Consider the following 15,360-nt stretch of genomic DNA (forward strand, 5'->3'; position numbering starts at 1 on the left):
GATGGTCCCAACAGTAAAGTAACTGACCACCATTATGTTGTAAACTAATCAAGATTTGCTTAAACATGATACAAAATTTCTATTGGACTATTGGTAGCATAAAACGTCTACAACACTCTGGAGCAGGGGTGGGCAAACTACGGCCCACTTCCAGCCCATCAGACATTTTTATCTGGCCCTCGAGTTCCCACCGGGAAGCGGGGTTGGGGGCTTGACCCACTCTGCCCACCCAGTGCTCCCTAGCCCCTGACTCACAACTCCCTTGATGAGCGCCATCTTCCGGCACACAGAGCCACACTGCACAGGTGTGACTTCACCGCGTTGTTTCCAGGTTTGGAATCCCACCCTTACACAGCAGCCCCTCCCCAACGCAACAGTGCGCCCAATCCCCTCCTGGTCTCCTACAGCTCTAGCCTCGAGAGCCTTGAGATCCCAGGGGCCGCACCCATCCCAGCTAGGGAGCCTCCGTGGCAGTACATTATGTGGCCACCTTGCTGTCACTGCCGGCAGGGCCCCTAGAAGTCCCCGGTACCGCCCATGTAAAGCCCTCCCCACACCACACCCCATGAGTCTCCCCTCCCCCCACCTCGGTAATATCCCATATAGAGCACCCCCGTCATGCTACACCCCAGAGAGTTCCCCTCCCCCACCGGGCATACAATTTCCATACCCAGATGCGACCCTCGGGCCAAAAAGTTCGTCCACCCCTGCTCTGGAGGAGTGTAAAACCCAATTACACAACTCCTAAGTGCCATAGCCAGGGGTTTTCTTTCTTTTAAAAAATGGAAATAAGGGAAACATTTGAAAAAAATAAGTTAATGCAACATTAATGTTTCAAGTTAATATGAAAAAAGTCAGGGATGGAAAAATTTCTTCTTGCATTCTTAATCATTTGTTTTCGCTGACTACTCATAACTGACAATCATCACACTAGCCTTTTCCTCCTCTCAACCACGGGGGGAGGGAGGCAAGTCCAGAGCAGTTCTACTGTAGTTGGGGTACAGCTGCCATCTTGGAACACTCTTCCCCGAATCAGAAAGCTTAAACATGCTACTTTTTATATTAACAATCCAAAAATTAAGTAATTATCCATCTGACCAGATTTTTACTGAGCCAGTTTCTAAGAAAAGTATGGTTATGGCTGTCAACACATGATTAATTAAAGAAAGGAAATTAGTAGGTAAGAACAAATTGTCCATTTTCCTTTCTATTTGTGCTTGACAATTCTCATAGTGGGATGTAACAAGCAATAATTATTAACTCAGATCAGCCTACAAGAGTTCACCAAAATACCAAAGAGAAAAAAACCGCACAATTTTGTATAACATTTTTGCATAAAAATCTACAGTGGGTGCCCCCAAAATAACCTCCCATCCTATAAATCCCAGACTCCAAGCCCAACATTTTCAAAATGTGGTTGTCTGAAGTTACACAGCTAAATCCAGAGGCACTGAGGGATGTAGGTGTTTTGATGTTGAGTGGTGCAATACCAAACTTTTAGGAACTTCAAAAATCACTGGAATCCACAAAGCTTGAGTTAGGTGCCTGGTCTCCCTATAGACCAGGGGTTGTCAAACTGTGGCTCATGAGCCACACATGGCTCTTTTACAGTTAAAGTGCAGTTCGCAGGGTCCACACCCCCCATTCTCACCTACCAGACTAGGGGTGGGGGAAGGCTTGGGGCTTCTGCCCTGCAGCAGGATGGTGGGGCCAGGGGCTTCTCCCAGAGACAACTGGTGCCTGCTGAGAGTAGGGGGGAAAATGTAAAGGTACATCCCTCCAAGCTTGAGTCATGCCCCCTCAGGTACACGCACCCTCTTACCCTCAGCAGCCCTCCCTTCAGCTCCCAGGTGTTAGCTTCCTGTGGAGAGACAAAAAGAAAAGGAGTACTTGTGGCACCTTAGAGACTAACCAATTTATTTGAGCATTCTTGTTAAACCCTGGATTTGAGCTGGAAATGGCTCACCTTGATTATCATACACATTTTAAGGAGAGTGGTCACTTTAGATAAGCTGTTACCAGCAGGAGAGTGGGTTTGTGTGTGTGGGGGTGGTGGTGAGAAAACCAAATGGCCCAACTTAATTATCATACACATTGTAAGGAGAGTGATCACTTTAGATAAGCTATTACCAGCAGGAGAGTGGGGTGGGGGGAGGTATTTTTTCATGCTTTGTGTGTATAAAAAGATCTTCTACACTTTCCACAGTATACATCCGATGAAGTGAGCTGTAGCTCACGAAAGCTTATGCTCAAATAAATTCGTTAGTCTCTAAGGTGCCACAAGTACTCCTTTTCTTTTTGCGAATACAGACTAACATGGCTGTTACTCTGAAACCTGTGGAGAGACAGTGGTAAACAGCTGGGAGCTGCAGGGAAGGGCCGCTGCTTTAGCTCCACAGGGACAGGCAGCAAAAACAGCGGCTCTCCCTGCAGCTCCCAGCTGTTTGCTGCTGCCTCTCCCGCAGCTACAGCTCCCAGAATGCCGGCTCCAGCTGCTGCAGTGCAGTGAGGGGGCCTGGTGGCACCATGTGACCAAGCAGGGCCAGTAAACCCTGGCATAAATCTGAGGTGGGGCACCTGGCCCCACGTGCTCGCCCCCCCTCCATGTGTCACCTCTGGTTCTGCCCAGCAGGGAGGGGAGTCTTGGAGCTTCAGTCCTGCAGGACATGCCTGCTGGGGCTCGGGGCTTCAGGCATGCGGGGTGTGCCTGCCGAGACTCCAGCAGGAGAGGGTCTGAAGTCCCAAGGCCTGAAAGGTGCCTCCAGTGGGGCTGAAGCCCGAAGACCCTCCTTCCCGTGTGGCTGAAGCCCTGAGCACCAGCAGGTGCACCCTGGCTCTCAAACATCTGAAGATTGTCATATGCGGCTCACACGGTCAGTCAGTTTAGACACCCCTGGGCTAGTCCCTTAATCACAAGACTTTCTCTCCGCTGTAATATGTGTATTGTCCATTCCACCTCTACATCCAGTTGTTTGGATATGGAGATACTCTAAACATTATTTAAGGTAATTTGTAGAGTTGCAGAAGAGCCAACACTTTTCCATTGTGCCCTTATATCCCATTTATCTCAAATGTTGGTGTGTATGTTGCTTTTCTATGAATATGTTTGACTACTGTGCCCTGCTCTTACAATAAAATGGTCTATATAATGCATGGAAACCCTTTAAAAATTGAAGTATTTATTGAATTGAAAGTTACAATATTTGTAATAGGGATGTAAATACCATTTAAAAAGTCAACCGTTTAAAAGATTAAAAAATGTCATTTAAATGGTTAACCGTTTAAACAGCTGGGACTGCTCTAGCCAGACAGTGCAGCTGGGCCCACTCCGGCTGAGCGGTGCTGCTCTGGCTAGGCACCGTGGCTGGGCCTGCACTGGCTGGCAGACAGGTTAACCGTTAGGGTGGTTAACCGGTAAGACTGTGCTTACTGGTTAACCTTTCAAAGCCCTAATTTGTAACTGTATGCACTCAGTGTAGTGTGGGGGAAGTTCTGTGGCCTTGCAACCTCTGGATTTGTAAGCCCCTTTGTTTTCAGCTGAAATGGATTTTTACTGAAAAAATCCTGGGTTTTATAAAAAAGTATTATTTGGTTTTTGTCCTGATGGATTCCAGCATGGATTCACCAAGGGGAGGTCATGCCTGACTAATCTAATCGCCTTTTACGATGAGATTACTGGTTCTGTGGATGAAGGGAAAGCAGTGGATGTATTGTTTCTTGACTTTAGCAAAGCTTTTGACACGGTCTCCCACAGTATTCTTGTCAGCAAGTTAAGGAAGTATGGGCTGGAAGAATGCACTATAAGGTGGGTAGAAAGCTGGCTAGATTGTCGGGCTCAACGAGTAGTTATCAATGGCTCCATGTCTAGTTGGCAGCCGGTATCAAGTGGAGTGCCCCAAGGGTCGGTCCTGCGGCCGGTTTTGTTCAATATCTTCATAAATGATCTGGAGGATGGTGTGGATTGCACTCTCAGCAAATTTGCGGATGATACTAAACTGGGAGGAGTGGTAGATACGCTGGAGGGGAGGGATAGGATACAGAAGGACCTAGACAAATTGGAGGATTGGGCCAAAAGAAATCTGATGAGGTTCAATAAGGATAAGTGCAGGGTCCTGCACTTAGGACGGAAGAATCCAATGCACCGCTACAGACTAGGGACCGAATGGCTAGGCAGCAGTTCTGCGGAAAAGGACCTAGGGGTGACAGTGGACGAGAAGCTGGATATGAGTCAGCAGTGTGCCCTTGTTGCCAAGAAGGCCAATGGCATTTTGGGATGTATAAGTAGGGGCATAGCGAGCAGATCGAGGGACGTGATCGTTCCCCTCTATTCGACATTGGTGAGGCCTCATCTGGAGTACTGTGTCCAGTTTTGGGCCCCACACTTCAAGAAGGATGTGGATAAATTGGAGAGAGTCCAACGAAGGGCAACAAAAATGATTAGGGGTCTAGAACACATGACTTATGAGGAGAGGCTGAGGGAGCTGGGATTGTTTAGTCTGCAGAAGAGAAGAATGAGGGGGGATTTGATAGCTGCTTTCAACTACCTGAAAGGGGGTTCCAAAGAGGATGGCTCTAGACTGTTCTCAATGGTAGCGGATGACAGAACGAGGAGTAATGGTCTCAAGTTGCAGTGGGGGAGGTTTAGATTGGATATTAGGAAAGACTTTTTCACTAGGAGGGTGGTGAAACACTGGAATGCGTTACCTAGGGAGGTGGTAGAATCTCCTTCCTTATTGGTTTTTAAGGTCAGGCTTGACAAAGCCCTGGCTGGGATGATTTAACTGGGATTTGGTCCTGCTTCAAGCAGGGGGTTGGACTAGATGACCTTCTGGGGTCCCTTCCAACCCTTATATTCTATGATTCTATGATTTTATATATCATTCACATATATACATATATATAAACTTGCTTTATGAGGAACATACAATACATTGCATGATATATATTATTTTAATACATACTCGCCTGCGTGTATGTGCAAAGCTGCCTGTTGAAGTCAGGCTACGCATTCCCCCAGAAGACACACACAGTACACCGGCAGGCAGGGAGGCTCTGAGCACTAGAACCTACGTTGATGAATCTCACGCCCACCACGTCCACCTTTCAAGCTGTCAGACAACAGGTTAAAGATCTGACACACTAAAGCGGATACATTCCCCGGGAGAAAATAACTAAAAGGTAAACAGAACACACAGGGCCCGATGGATACGGGACAAACCCGCTCCATCATTCAAAGGAAGCCAGCAAGGGGCCAGAGGGGCCACGCTGCAGCACTCTGGCCCTGCCGGCAGCGCCTGTAGGCAGAGGGCCCCGCGTGCCCGCGGGTCTCTCTGCCCCACCAGCCTCGGCTTTGTACAAGGCGGGCTCTGAAATGGCCCTCGCGCGGCGGCGGAGCAGTAGCAGGGTGGGCGGCAGGCGCGGGGTTGGCTGCGGGGCGCGAGGCCAGCCGAGCACTCTGTGACGCCAGCACCGCAGGGGCCACGCGTTAACGGCCCTTTCCCTCGAGCGCCCGTGTCCTGGCCACAACCAATGGGGCAGCAGTTACCTCTCGCCAGCCAATCACCGCGCGGTAGGGCCGCCCCGCCCCGCCCCTGCTCGCTCAGCCCGGCTCGGAGAGAAGCCCCGCCCGCTGGGGAGCCGCGTTCTGTCTCCATGGAAACGCGGCCGGCCGGCCGGCTGGGGACGACGCTCCGCTGTCTAGCCCGGCTGGGGCAGGAGACTCAGTTGTTGGACCGGGTAGAGGCGGGGCCCCGGCCGTGGCGGGGCGGGAGCCGGGCCAGGGGAGCCGGGGCGGCGCGGCAGCAGAGGCTGGGAATCTCTCATGGGGTCGGGTAGAGGGCTCCCCGGGGTGGGGGAGGGACAGGGAGCTAACGCCGCGCCGGCTGCCGGGGGAGGGACTCAGCCGCTTCCCTGGTGCAGAAAGACGTCCCCCCCCTCGCGCGTGCGCATTGTACGTGAAGTGAGGGCGCGCAAAATGCGCGGGGAAGGAGCAAGTTGCGCGCGCGCTTCCCCGCGGAGTATCCCCGTCCAACCGGCTTGTGTCGGGCAGGAGGCAGCCAGCGTAACGGAATTGAGCGTCGCCCGCGCCATGCCCCCATCCGGACCCTCTCCGCGCTCCCCTCTGCCTGGGTGGCCTGAGGGGGAGGGGAAGAGGCGAGCGGTTGTTCTGGAGCTGGACCCCTTGTAGCTTCTTGTTTATCACAGGTGGGGGGGTCATTACAGGCATGCCCAGTTGATATAATTTTGCAGAAGCATACACATATTTTAAAAAAAAAATTGTTTTACTTCTCAGGTGAGTTCTGTGCTTGTGAAAAGTGCCCGATTGATGGCCCCTGGAGTCCTGTGTTTACTCTTGGAAGAGGTGCAGCATGGGCAGCAGTCAGGGCCAGATTAACTCTCCTGTGCACCTGAGGCTATTAGATTTTGTGGGGCCCCTGTATACAAGACTTTTTCCTAATTGAAAACAAAATGATCACAATTTGGCGTTGAGGCTATTAACGCTATACTAAACTTGCCTTTTAATTAACATAAAGCCATTCTGTGATTACGTTTCAGTCTTAAAACATGTAGAATCATAGCGCTGGAGGGGACCGTGAGAGGTCATCTAGTCCAGTCCCGTGGTCTCAAGGCAGAACTAAGTATTATCTAGACCATCCCTTACATGTGGTTGTCCAACCTGCTCTTAAAAATCCCCAATGAGGGAGATTCCACAACCTCTCCAGGCAATTTATTCCAGTGCTTAATCACTCTGACTGGAAATTTTTCCTAATGTCCATCCTAAACTGCCCTTGCTGGTTTAAGCCCATTTAAGCCCGTTGCTTCTTGTCCCATCCTCAGAGGTTAAGAAGAACAATTTTTCTCACTCCTCCTTGTAATAACCTTTTATGTATTTGAAAACTGTATCATATTCCCTCTCAGTCTTCTCTTCTCCAGACTAAACAAACCCAATTTTTCCAATCTTTAATAATTTTTGTTGCTCTTCTCTGGACTTTCTCCAATTTGTCCACATCTTTCCTGAAATGTGGCACCCAGAACTGGACACAATACTCCAGTTGAGGCCTAATCAGCATGGAGTACAGCAGAAGAATTAGTTCTCATGTCTTGCTTACAATACTCCTACTAATACATCCCAGAATGATGTTTGCTTTTTTTGCAACAGTGCTACACTGTTGACTCATATTTAGCTTGTGATCCACTATGACCCCAGATCCCTTTCCGTAGTACACCTTCCTAGGCAGTCATTTTCCATTTTGTATGTGTGCAGCTGATTGTTCCTTCCTGAGTGGAGTACTTTGTATTTGTCCTTATTGAATTTCATCCTATTTACTTCAGACCATTTGTCCAGTTTGTCCAGATCATTTTGAATTTTAATCCTATCCTCCAAAGCACTTGCAGCCCCTCCCAGCTTGGTGTTGCCTGCAAACTTTATAAGTATACTTTGTATGCCATTATCAAAATCATTGATGAAGGTATTGAACAGAACCAGACCCAGAACCAATCCCTGTAGGACCCCACTCGTTATGCCCTTCCAGCATGACTGTGACCCACTGATAACTACGCTCTGAGAACAATTTTCCAACCAGTGTCATGCGAGACAGTATCAAAAGCCTTACTAAAGTCAAGATATACCACATCTACTGCTTCCCCTCGTTCACAAGCCTTGTTACCCTGTCAAAGAAAGCTATCAGGTTGGTTTGATATGATTTGTTCTTGACAAATACATGCTGACTTATTTATCACCTTATTGTCTTTTAGGTGTTTTCAAATTGATTGCTTAATTATTTGCTCCATTATCTTTCTGAGTACAGAAGTTTAAGCTGACTGGTCTGTAATTCCCCAGGTTGTCCTTATTTGCCTTTTTATAGATGGACACTATATTTGCCCTTTTCCTCTTCTGGAATGTCTCTGTCTTCCATGACTTTTCAAAGATAATTGCTAATGGCTTAGATATCTCCTCAGTCAGCTCCTTGCATATTCTAGGATGTATTTCATCAGGCCCTGGTTATTTGAAGACGTCTAACTTGTCTAAGTAATTTTTGACTTGTTTTTCCTCTATTTTAGACTCTGATCCTACCTCATTTTCACTGGCATTCACTATGTTAGATGTCCACTTGCCACTAACCTTCTTATTGAAAACTGAAACAAAGTAGTCATTAAGCACCTCTGCCATTTCCACATTTTCTGTTCTTGTCTTTCCCCCTTCATTCAGTAACGGGCCTACTCTGTCCTTGGTCTTCTCCTTCTAATGTATTTGTAGAATGTAGTTAAGTTAATTCAAAATATCCTACTTCTTACCTTAGAACAGCTGTTATATTATTTTCTTTCTGAGAGGGAATTTGGGTGCTGGAGGGGGTTCAGGGCTGGCACAGGGGACTGGAGTGTGGGAGAGAGGGAGGGGTGCAGGCTCTGGGAGGGAGTTTGGTGCAGGAGGGGATTCTGACCTGGGGCAGGGAGTTGGGGTGCAGGAGGGTGTGCGAGGTGCAGGCTCCAGCAGGGAGGCGCTTAGCACAGGTAGCTCCCAGCCGGCGGCGCAGCAGGGCTCAGGCAGGCTGCATGCCATGGCCCCATGCTGCTCCCGGAAGCTGCCGGCTGCTGGCATGTCTCTGTGCGCCCCTGGGGAGAGGGGGAGAGCGTTTCTCCATACGCTGCCCGTGCCTGCAAGCGCACATGGGAGCTACGGGGATGGTGCTGGGGGCGGGGGCAGTGCGCGGAGCTGCCTCCCCCCCACCCAGGGGCCGCAGAGATGTGCCAGCAGCTGGGCGCTTCCAAGAGCAGCATGGGGCCACAGCATTCAGGCATCCTGCCTGAGCCCTGCTGCGCCACTGGACTTTTAGCGGCCTGTAGATCGCAATTGGCTGGCAGAGGCTCCAGGATCGACCAGTCGATTGCAATCAATGGGTTGGTGAACACTGAATTGTATATAATTATGGATTTATTTTTGGAGGGCTCCCCCTAGTCCGAGGCCCTGGGCTGCAGCCCCTAAAGCCCCTGGGTTAATCCGGCCCTGGCAGCAGTAGTATAAGCTCCCCCACACTACCAATATGCCCCAACCTCATTCTGGAGTTACCTCCATAGCAGGGGTGGCCAACCTGTGGCTCCAGAGCCACATGCGGCTCTTCAGAAGTTAATATGTGGCTTCTTGTATAGGCACCGACTCCAGGGCTGGAGCTACAGGCACCAACTTTCCAATGTGCCAGGGGGTGTTCACTGCTTATCTCCTGGCTCTGTGACAGGCCCTGCCCCAACTTCACCTTTCCCAACCCCATGCCCTGAGCCTGCTGTGCCCTCGCTCCTCCCCCCCCCGAACCTCCTGCATGCCACAAAACAGCTGATCGGGAGGGAGGGGGAGGTGCTGATTGGCGGGGCGACCGGTGGGTGGGAGGCGCTAGAAGCGGGGGGAGCTACTGACATATTACTGTGGCTCTTTGGCAATCTACATTGGTAAATTCTGGCTCCTTCTCAGGCTCAGCTTGGCAACCCCTGCCCTATAGGGTATGAGTGTAGTTACATTTCCATGACCTTTTCTGAGACTTCTAAGAAAGATGTGATTTGGTGCCAACCATAGGGTATTGTGGGAAGACTTGATTGGAAAAAAAATTGGAATTTTTGTAGGAAAAAAATCAAATTTTTCACAAAAATATGTCGAAAAAAATTCCTATTCAACAAAGCTCTAATTGAAGGCTCCTGATAACTAGGAACTGAACTGAGACCAACACTCACTTCACACTGAATATGCATCAGAGGATAACAATATTCAGTCACCAAGTTAAAGCTGAATTTAGGATGTAGAAGGCTCAACATCCTCTTGCCAGTCCCCTGATCCAAATAATTGGAATTCCTAATAATCTCTCAAATTAAGTAATACTTTTATTTCATATCTTAAACACATGAAAAACTAGAAGTTCTCAGAACTGCCATTGGAGTCCTGGAGTTCATAATCTGTAATTCAATAATTTGCCATTAATCTACAAACAAAAGGTATCTACTTGTCCTGGTCAGAATTCTGCCTCACGTGTCAGACTAAGTTCCCTCTAAGCTGCGTGGCTGCGCAATAGGCTATCAAGGGCCTTGCATGCAGGGAGAGGCACCCCAGCCCCACCCAGCCGGAGCTGCTGCAGCCAGGGAAGGGTGCCCCTCTCCCGGCCCAGCTGGAGCTGCTGCAGCCAGAGAGAGGCGTCCCAACCCACTGAAGCTACCACAGCTGGGGAGAGGTGCCCCAGAGCTGCCATGGACGAGAAGAGGCACCTTTCCACCAGCCCAGCTTGGCCTCACCAGAGCTGCCATGGCCGGGGAGAGGCGCCTCTTCACCGGCCCAGCACGGCCCCACCGGAACTGCGGGAGCCAGGGAGAGGTTCAGCAGCGAGAAAGGGCTGGGGGGAGTCCTCTCTCTCCCTGCCTCAGCCCTGGGGCAGCCTATATGCCAAACCCCTCATCCTGGCCCCACCCCAGAGCCCGCACCCCCAGCCAGAGCCCTCATCCCACCGCACTCCAACCCTCTGCCCCAGCCCTGAGCCCCCTCCTGCACCTGGAAGCCTTCATCCCCAACCCCACCCCAGAGCTTTCACCCTGAGCCAGAGCCCTCAACACTCCCCCCCCCCGCCCCGTCCCCGCATCCCAACCCTCTGCTCCAGCCCTTAGTTCCCTCCCACACTGTGAACCCCTCAGCCTCATCCCTGCCATACATCACCTCCATATTGGTGCACATAACAAAATTCATTCTGCACATGGATGTAAAAAATTAGAGGGAACACTGGTGTCAGAGGTACTGTTAATGACTGTAGTGAGATTTTTGTTCCCTCAGCTTCCCAAGAAATCTCTGCTGATGTGAAAAATATTTTTGTTCTGTTAAAGCTGATGCATTTTTACCTGCTTTTGAGTTGATTTGCTGAGTTAGTACTGTTCAGCTAATAAGAAATATTTCATCTGTCAGACAAAAGCTATCTGGGTTAAACCTTTATAATCAGCTTTTGTATTTTTCCTTCAAATCTTGTTTTGTGTTAGTTTCTTATTGTTTGGAAATATTCTTGTCACTTGTGGTCCAGTGAACCATAAATCATCTCTGCTACCTAGTCAAGTTGTTATTGAAAATTTAAGAGGCTTAAGGTGCTAGAAGAGAATATGTAATCTCACTACTTCAGCAAATGTTGCAATGGGGAAAACAGAGGATGAAAGACAAATGTATGATGCATTGTAATAAACATCAAACCTGTTAATATATTGTTGGTACAGAATGTCCCACTCTCAGGCTGAAAGTGTCATAAAGAATATCATTCGTGAAATAGGACAAGAATGTGCCATGAAAGGACAAACTGTGTCTGAAATCTTGGTGGCTTTCATGGTAAGAACAAAATTAATATTTTAGCCGTTGATTATTTTATTTAAATGCCTTCAGGTCATGTTAATATCCCCCTAAGATTAATAATACAATTTTCACTAAACAGACAAGTATAAAGATTTAGCAGTTGCGCACATTGGCCACAGTTTTCAGACTCTGTTCTTAGGCTCTAGCCTTGCTAGGATTTAATTTTACTCACTGTGAGTAGTCCCCCAATAACATCTTTTGCTAATCTGCAGGTGAAAGCTGTCGTTTTGGATCCAAGGAATGAGTTTAATGTAGATAGAACCCTCACAAAAAATGATGTGCAAAAACTTATTAAGGTAATTCTGAAAATTCTCCAAAAGTTCAGAAACTTTACATACTTATGTAGAAATAAAATTTAAACATCTGCTCTGTATTTATAGTAACAAAACATACTAAAGCGCTGCCGCTTGTGTGGACGCTCTCCTAGCACTGTAAAAAACCCATCTCTATGAGGGGTATAGCTCCCAGCACTCACATGTCAGACTAAGTTCCCTCTATGCTGCGCTGAAACTTGCTGCTCTCAGGGGTGTGTTTTTTTCACACCCCTGAGCGAGAAAGTTGCTCTGTAAATTGCCAGTGTAGACAAGTCCTGAGTAGGAGATTTGTCTATACATCACCGAACAAAAAAAATTAGTCTATACAGCACCGAACATTAGCACTTAACAAATACTAAATAATACCAGTTTGTAAGTTGGTGATTTTTAGCTACCTGATCAATTTCTAAGATTCCTTTAAAGCATTTTGAAAACTAGCATCATACTTCATTCTCATGGTTCTGTAGTCAAGAGTGGATTCTGCATTTCCTAGGGTGGTATATACCTATTCATCATGTTCTGTCTGGAGAATGGGGAGAGGATGGCTCCCTTCCTGCTGTCAAAATAGTAACATTGTTATTGATGTTTCAGAAAATTCTAAGTGGTTAAAAAGTATTAACTTTTACAACTCTCTTCTTAGCTCTGTGTTGGTAGACTTCTTGACACAGCAAATCCATCCCTGGACACTATTAAGATGCAAGTTTACTTTGATATGAATTATACAGACCGAGGTAATTTTAATATGTACAAATATTAAATATGAGTGTCAGATAATAAAACTTGTATCTAACTATATTGTTTCATCTGTATTTTAATATTAATCTTTATTAGCGTACTATATGCACGTGATAGCAAAGCAAAATAAGATAATAAAATGAACTTGAAAGTGTAGGCAAAACTATATGGCTGTAAATTAAATTACTACTTAAAAAAGAATTATCACAATATGCCTTGAGATAGGTATTACTTTCCCTGTTTTAGAGGTGGGAAAACTGAGGCAAAAGTGTTGCCCAAGGCCACAGAATAAGTAAGGAGCAGAGCTGGAATAAGAACTCAGGAGAATTTGGCTCCCAGGCCTGTGTTCAGTCCACTAGGCTATGCAGCATCTCAACTCATTTGACTTGCCTTTTTTTTTTTAAATTGGTGAAATTTTGAGCTCCAGTAAGAACCTGGGTAGATAATAGGATAGGTCTGTGACACGCTCCCTGGAGTAAAACCTGAACTGGGATACCACTGTACCCCCTTAACTCTCCAGCCTGGGCACCCTCTCACAATGTTTTGCTAGCGACAAGCACCAAACCCTTCCTGGCACTGTTTTCATAGTACAACAGCATGTGGAGCCCCGCAACCAGCTAAACTGCATGGATGCTTCCTGAGCCACTCATGGAATCACACAGAGAAAGGAACCAGCACACCTTCCAAGCCCCCAGCCTTGCACCGCAGAACTGTACTATATTGCCCTGGTCGGAAGCCTGACCAGTGTAAGTTCATTACCCGGTCTGCCTCTCCCTCAGTGTGGAGAGGATACACACTGGCCTTTGTAATCTGAGCTGAGATTTCCCAAGCACTTTAACCAAAACACACTGTTTTAGGTAAAATATAAAACAGATTTATTAACTTCAGAAAGATCGATTTTAAGTGATTATAAGTGGTAGGCACTAAAGGTCAGAGATAGTTACCAAGAAAAATGAAAGGTAAGCATGCAGTCTAAATCCTGAACCTTATTAGACTGAACAATATTTGGATCAAACAGTTTTCTCACCCCATTGGAAGTTACAGGTTGCTTACAGTCCTTAATACACAGGTTTTCCCTTTAAGTCTGAGACCAGTTTCCTCAGTTCAAGACTTTGTCTTCCCAGCGTTCTTGTTGCTTCCAGTGTAGGTGCGGGAGGAGAATGGTAAAAGCACAATGCCACTGTCCTTTATTTTATATCCTTAGGCTATGTCTACACTTTGTACCTTACAGTGGCACAACTATGCTGCTATAGCCAGGCTGCTGTAATGTACAGTGTGTAGCTGCTCTTTGCTGGCAAGAGAGAGCTCTCCTGCTAGCAAAATAAAACCACCCCCAACGAGGGGCAGTAGCTTTCCCACAGACAAAGTGCTGTCCACACTGGCACTTTTTGTCATTAAAACTTTTGTCGCTCAGGGGTCTGTTTTTTTATCACACCCCTGACCGACAAAAGTTTTACCAATGAAAGTGCAGTGTAGGCATAGCTTTAGTCCGTGTCCCTGCAAAGAAACTAGCCCAGGCATGCCTGATGGGCCTTGCTGAGTCACAGGGTTGAACAATCCCCATTGTAAAAAGAAAAGGAGTACTTGTGGCACCTTAGAGACTAACCAATTTATTTGAGCATAAGCTTTCGTGAGCTACAGCTCATTTCATCGGATGCATACTCACGAAAGCTTATGCTCAAATAAATTGGTTAGTCTCTAAGGTGCCACAAGTACTCCTTTTCTTTTTGCGAATACAGACTAACAGGGCTGTTACTCTGAATCCCCATTGTGTGGTGCTTTGTTACAGAATTGTAAATCCCTTGTCTACAACTCCCCTGCTGATTAATGGTCATTTACATTGTCTACAATGTACACTGGTCTACAATGTTACACTGTTACACTGGTCTATTGACTTCAGTGCAGTTACTCTAGACTTGTGTGACCTGAGAGCAGAATTTGTCCATTTGTTGATTTTCACAATTGAGAATGATCCGCATTATTGGACCGTCTATTTTAAATGTATTGAGTTTGCATAGTCCAGAGATTATTTCATAAAATACAAATATTACAATCCCAGTAAATTAGGTAGATACAATATTTATATATAATAGCCAAAGACAAGTATGTTGTCTCTGATCAGTGCCCACTCCCAGTGACTTAAAATGGCAGAGAAGGTATGGGTGGGAACAGGAAAAGAGAAGGGGGAGAACGAGAGTCACAGTGACATGCAATATTCTTGGGATAGGGAGAGCTGAGAAGCATGGGACATTCATAGGGCATCAGGATAAACTGTGAAAATTATTTGAAAGATTTTGCTGCCTAGCACTGGCTTTCATAGTGGATTTTTAAAATTAGCAAAACTAAGGGCCTGATCGAAAGCCACTGAGATTTGGAGCAGGCCCAAAATACACAAACAGCATGTTCAGTACAGTGAAAATTATGTTACTCTACGTACGTTAGACCAAAAATGAGAATAATATTTGGCTGTAACGTAGCACTTCTCAAATATCTTTCCTTCCCAGTTGAGTTACTTAATGAGCAGCATCGCATTCTAGAGGCCAGGCTGGCCCCTGTGAGCAGAGAAATCACAGATAATCGTGCTCGTACACGAGAAGAGCTGGAGAGCATTTATCGAAAGATTGTTAGCTATGTTCTGCTACGATCTGGCCTCGGATCCCCTACAGACATCAAGGTTGTTAGGGAGGCAACAGGTCAGTAATCAGTCAAAGTATCTGATACTGGGCATCCCTTGTGGGAAAATAAAGTCTGGGCGTGATGCTGCTCTGACACTATGTAAAAATGTGGAATAATTCTGTTGACTTCAGTTGAGTTTCCTGGTGTGAAACTGGTGTAAGTTAGGAATCAGGCTGTCTAACTCTTTCATTAAAATGTCCATTGCCCAGATACTAGTAAATATTGTAAATTGTGGCAGTTTTAAAAATTTTTGCTACTAATAGTCTGAATTTC

General features: G+C 46.9%; 1 protein-coding gene across 3 annotated transcripts in view; it reads left to right on the top strand.

Moving 5' to 3' along the window:
* The first annotated feature begins 5,611 nt into the window (after positions 1–5,611).
* The window catches only part of CFAP206 (cilia and flagella associated protein 206), a 46,959-nt gene continuing 37,210 nt past the window's right edge, over positions 5,612–15,360 (top strand). For all 3 annotated transcript variants that reach the window (XM_048845045.2, XM_048845041.2, XM_075126568.1), the window contains exons 1-6: positions 5,612–5,736; positions 6,293–7,688; positions 11,230–11,338; positions 11,575–11,658; positions 12,317–12,407; positions 14,916–15,104. In XM_048845045.2, the coding sequence (XP_048701002.1) occupies positions 7,588–7,688; positions 11,230–11,338; positions 11,575–11,658; positions 12,317–12,407; positions 14,916–15,104 (574 nt within the window). In that variant the 5' untranslated portion in view covers positions 5,612–5,736; positions 6,293–7,587. The remainder of the gene's footprint in view (positions 5,737–6,292; positions 7,689–11,229; positions 11,339–11,574; positions 11,659–12,316; positions 12,408–14,915; positions 15,105–15,360) is intronic.

This window comes from Caretta caretta, chromosome 3 (assembly GCF_965140235.1).
Source record: "Caretta caretta isolate rCarCar2 chromosome 3, rCarCar1.hap1, whole genome shotgun sequence".
NCBI lineage: Eukaryota > Metazoa > Chordata > Testudines > Cheloniidae > Caretta > Caretta caretta.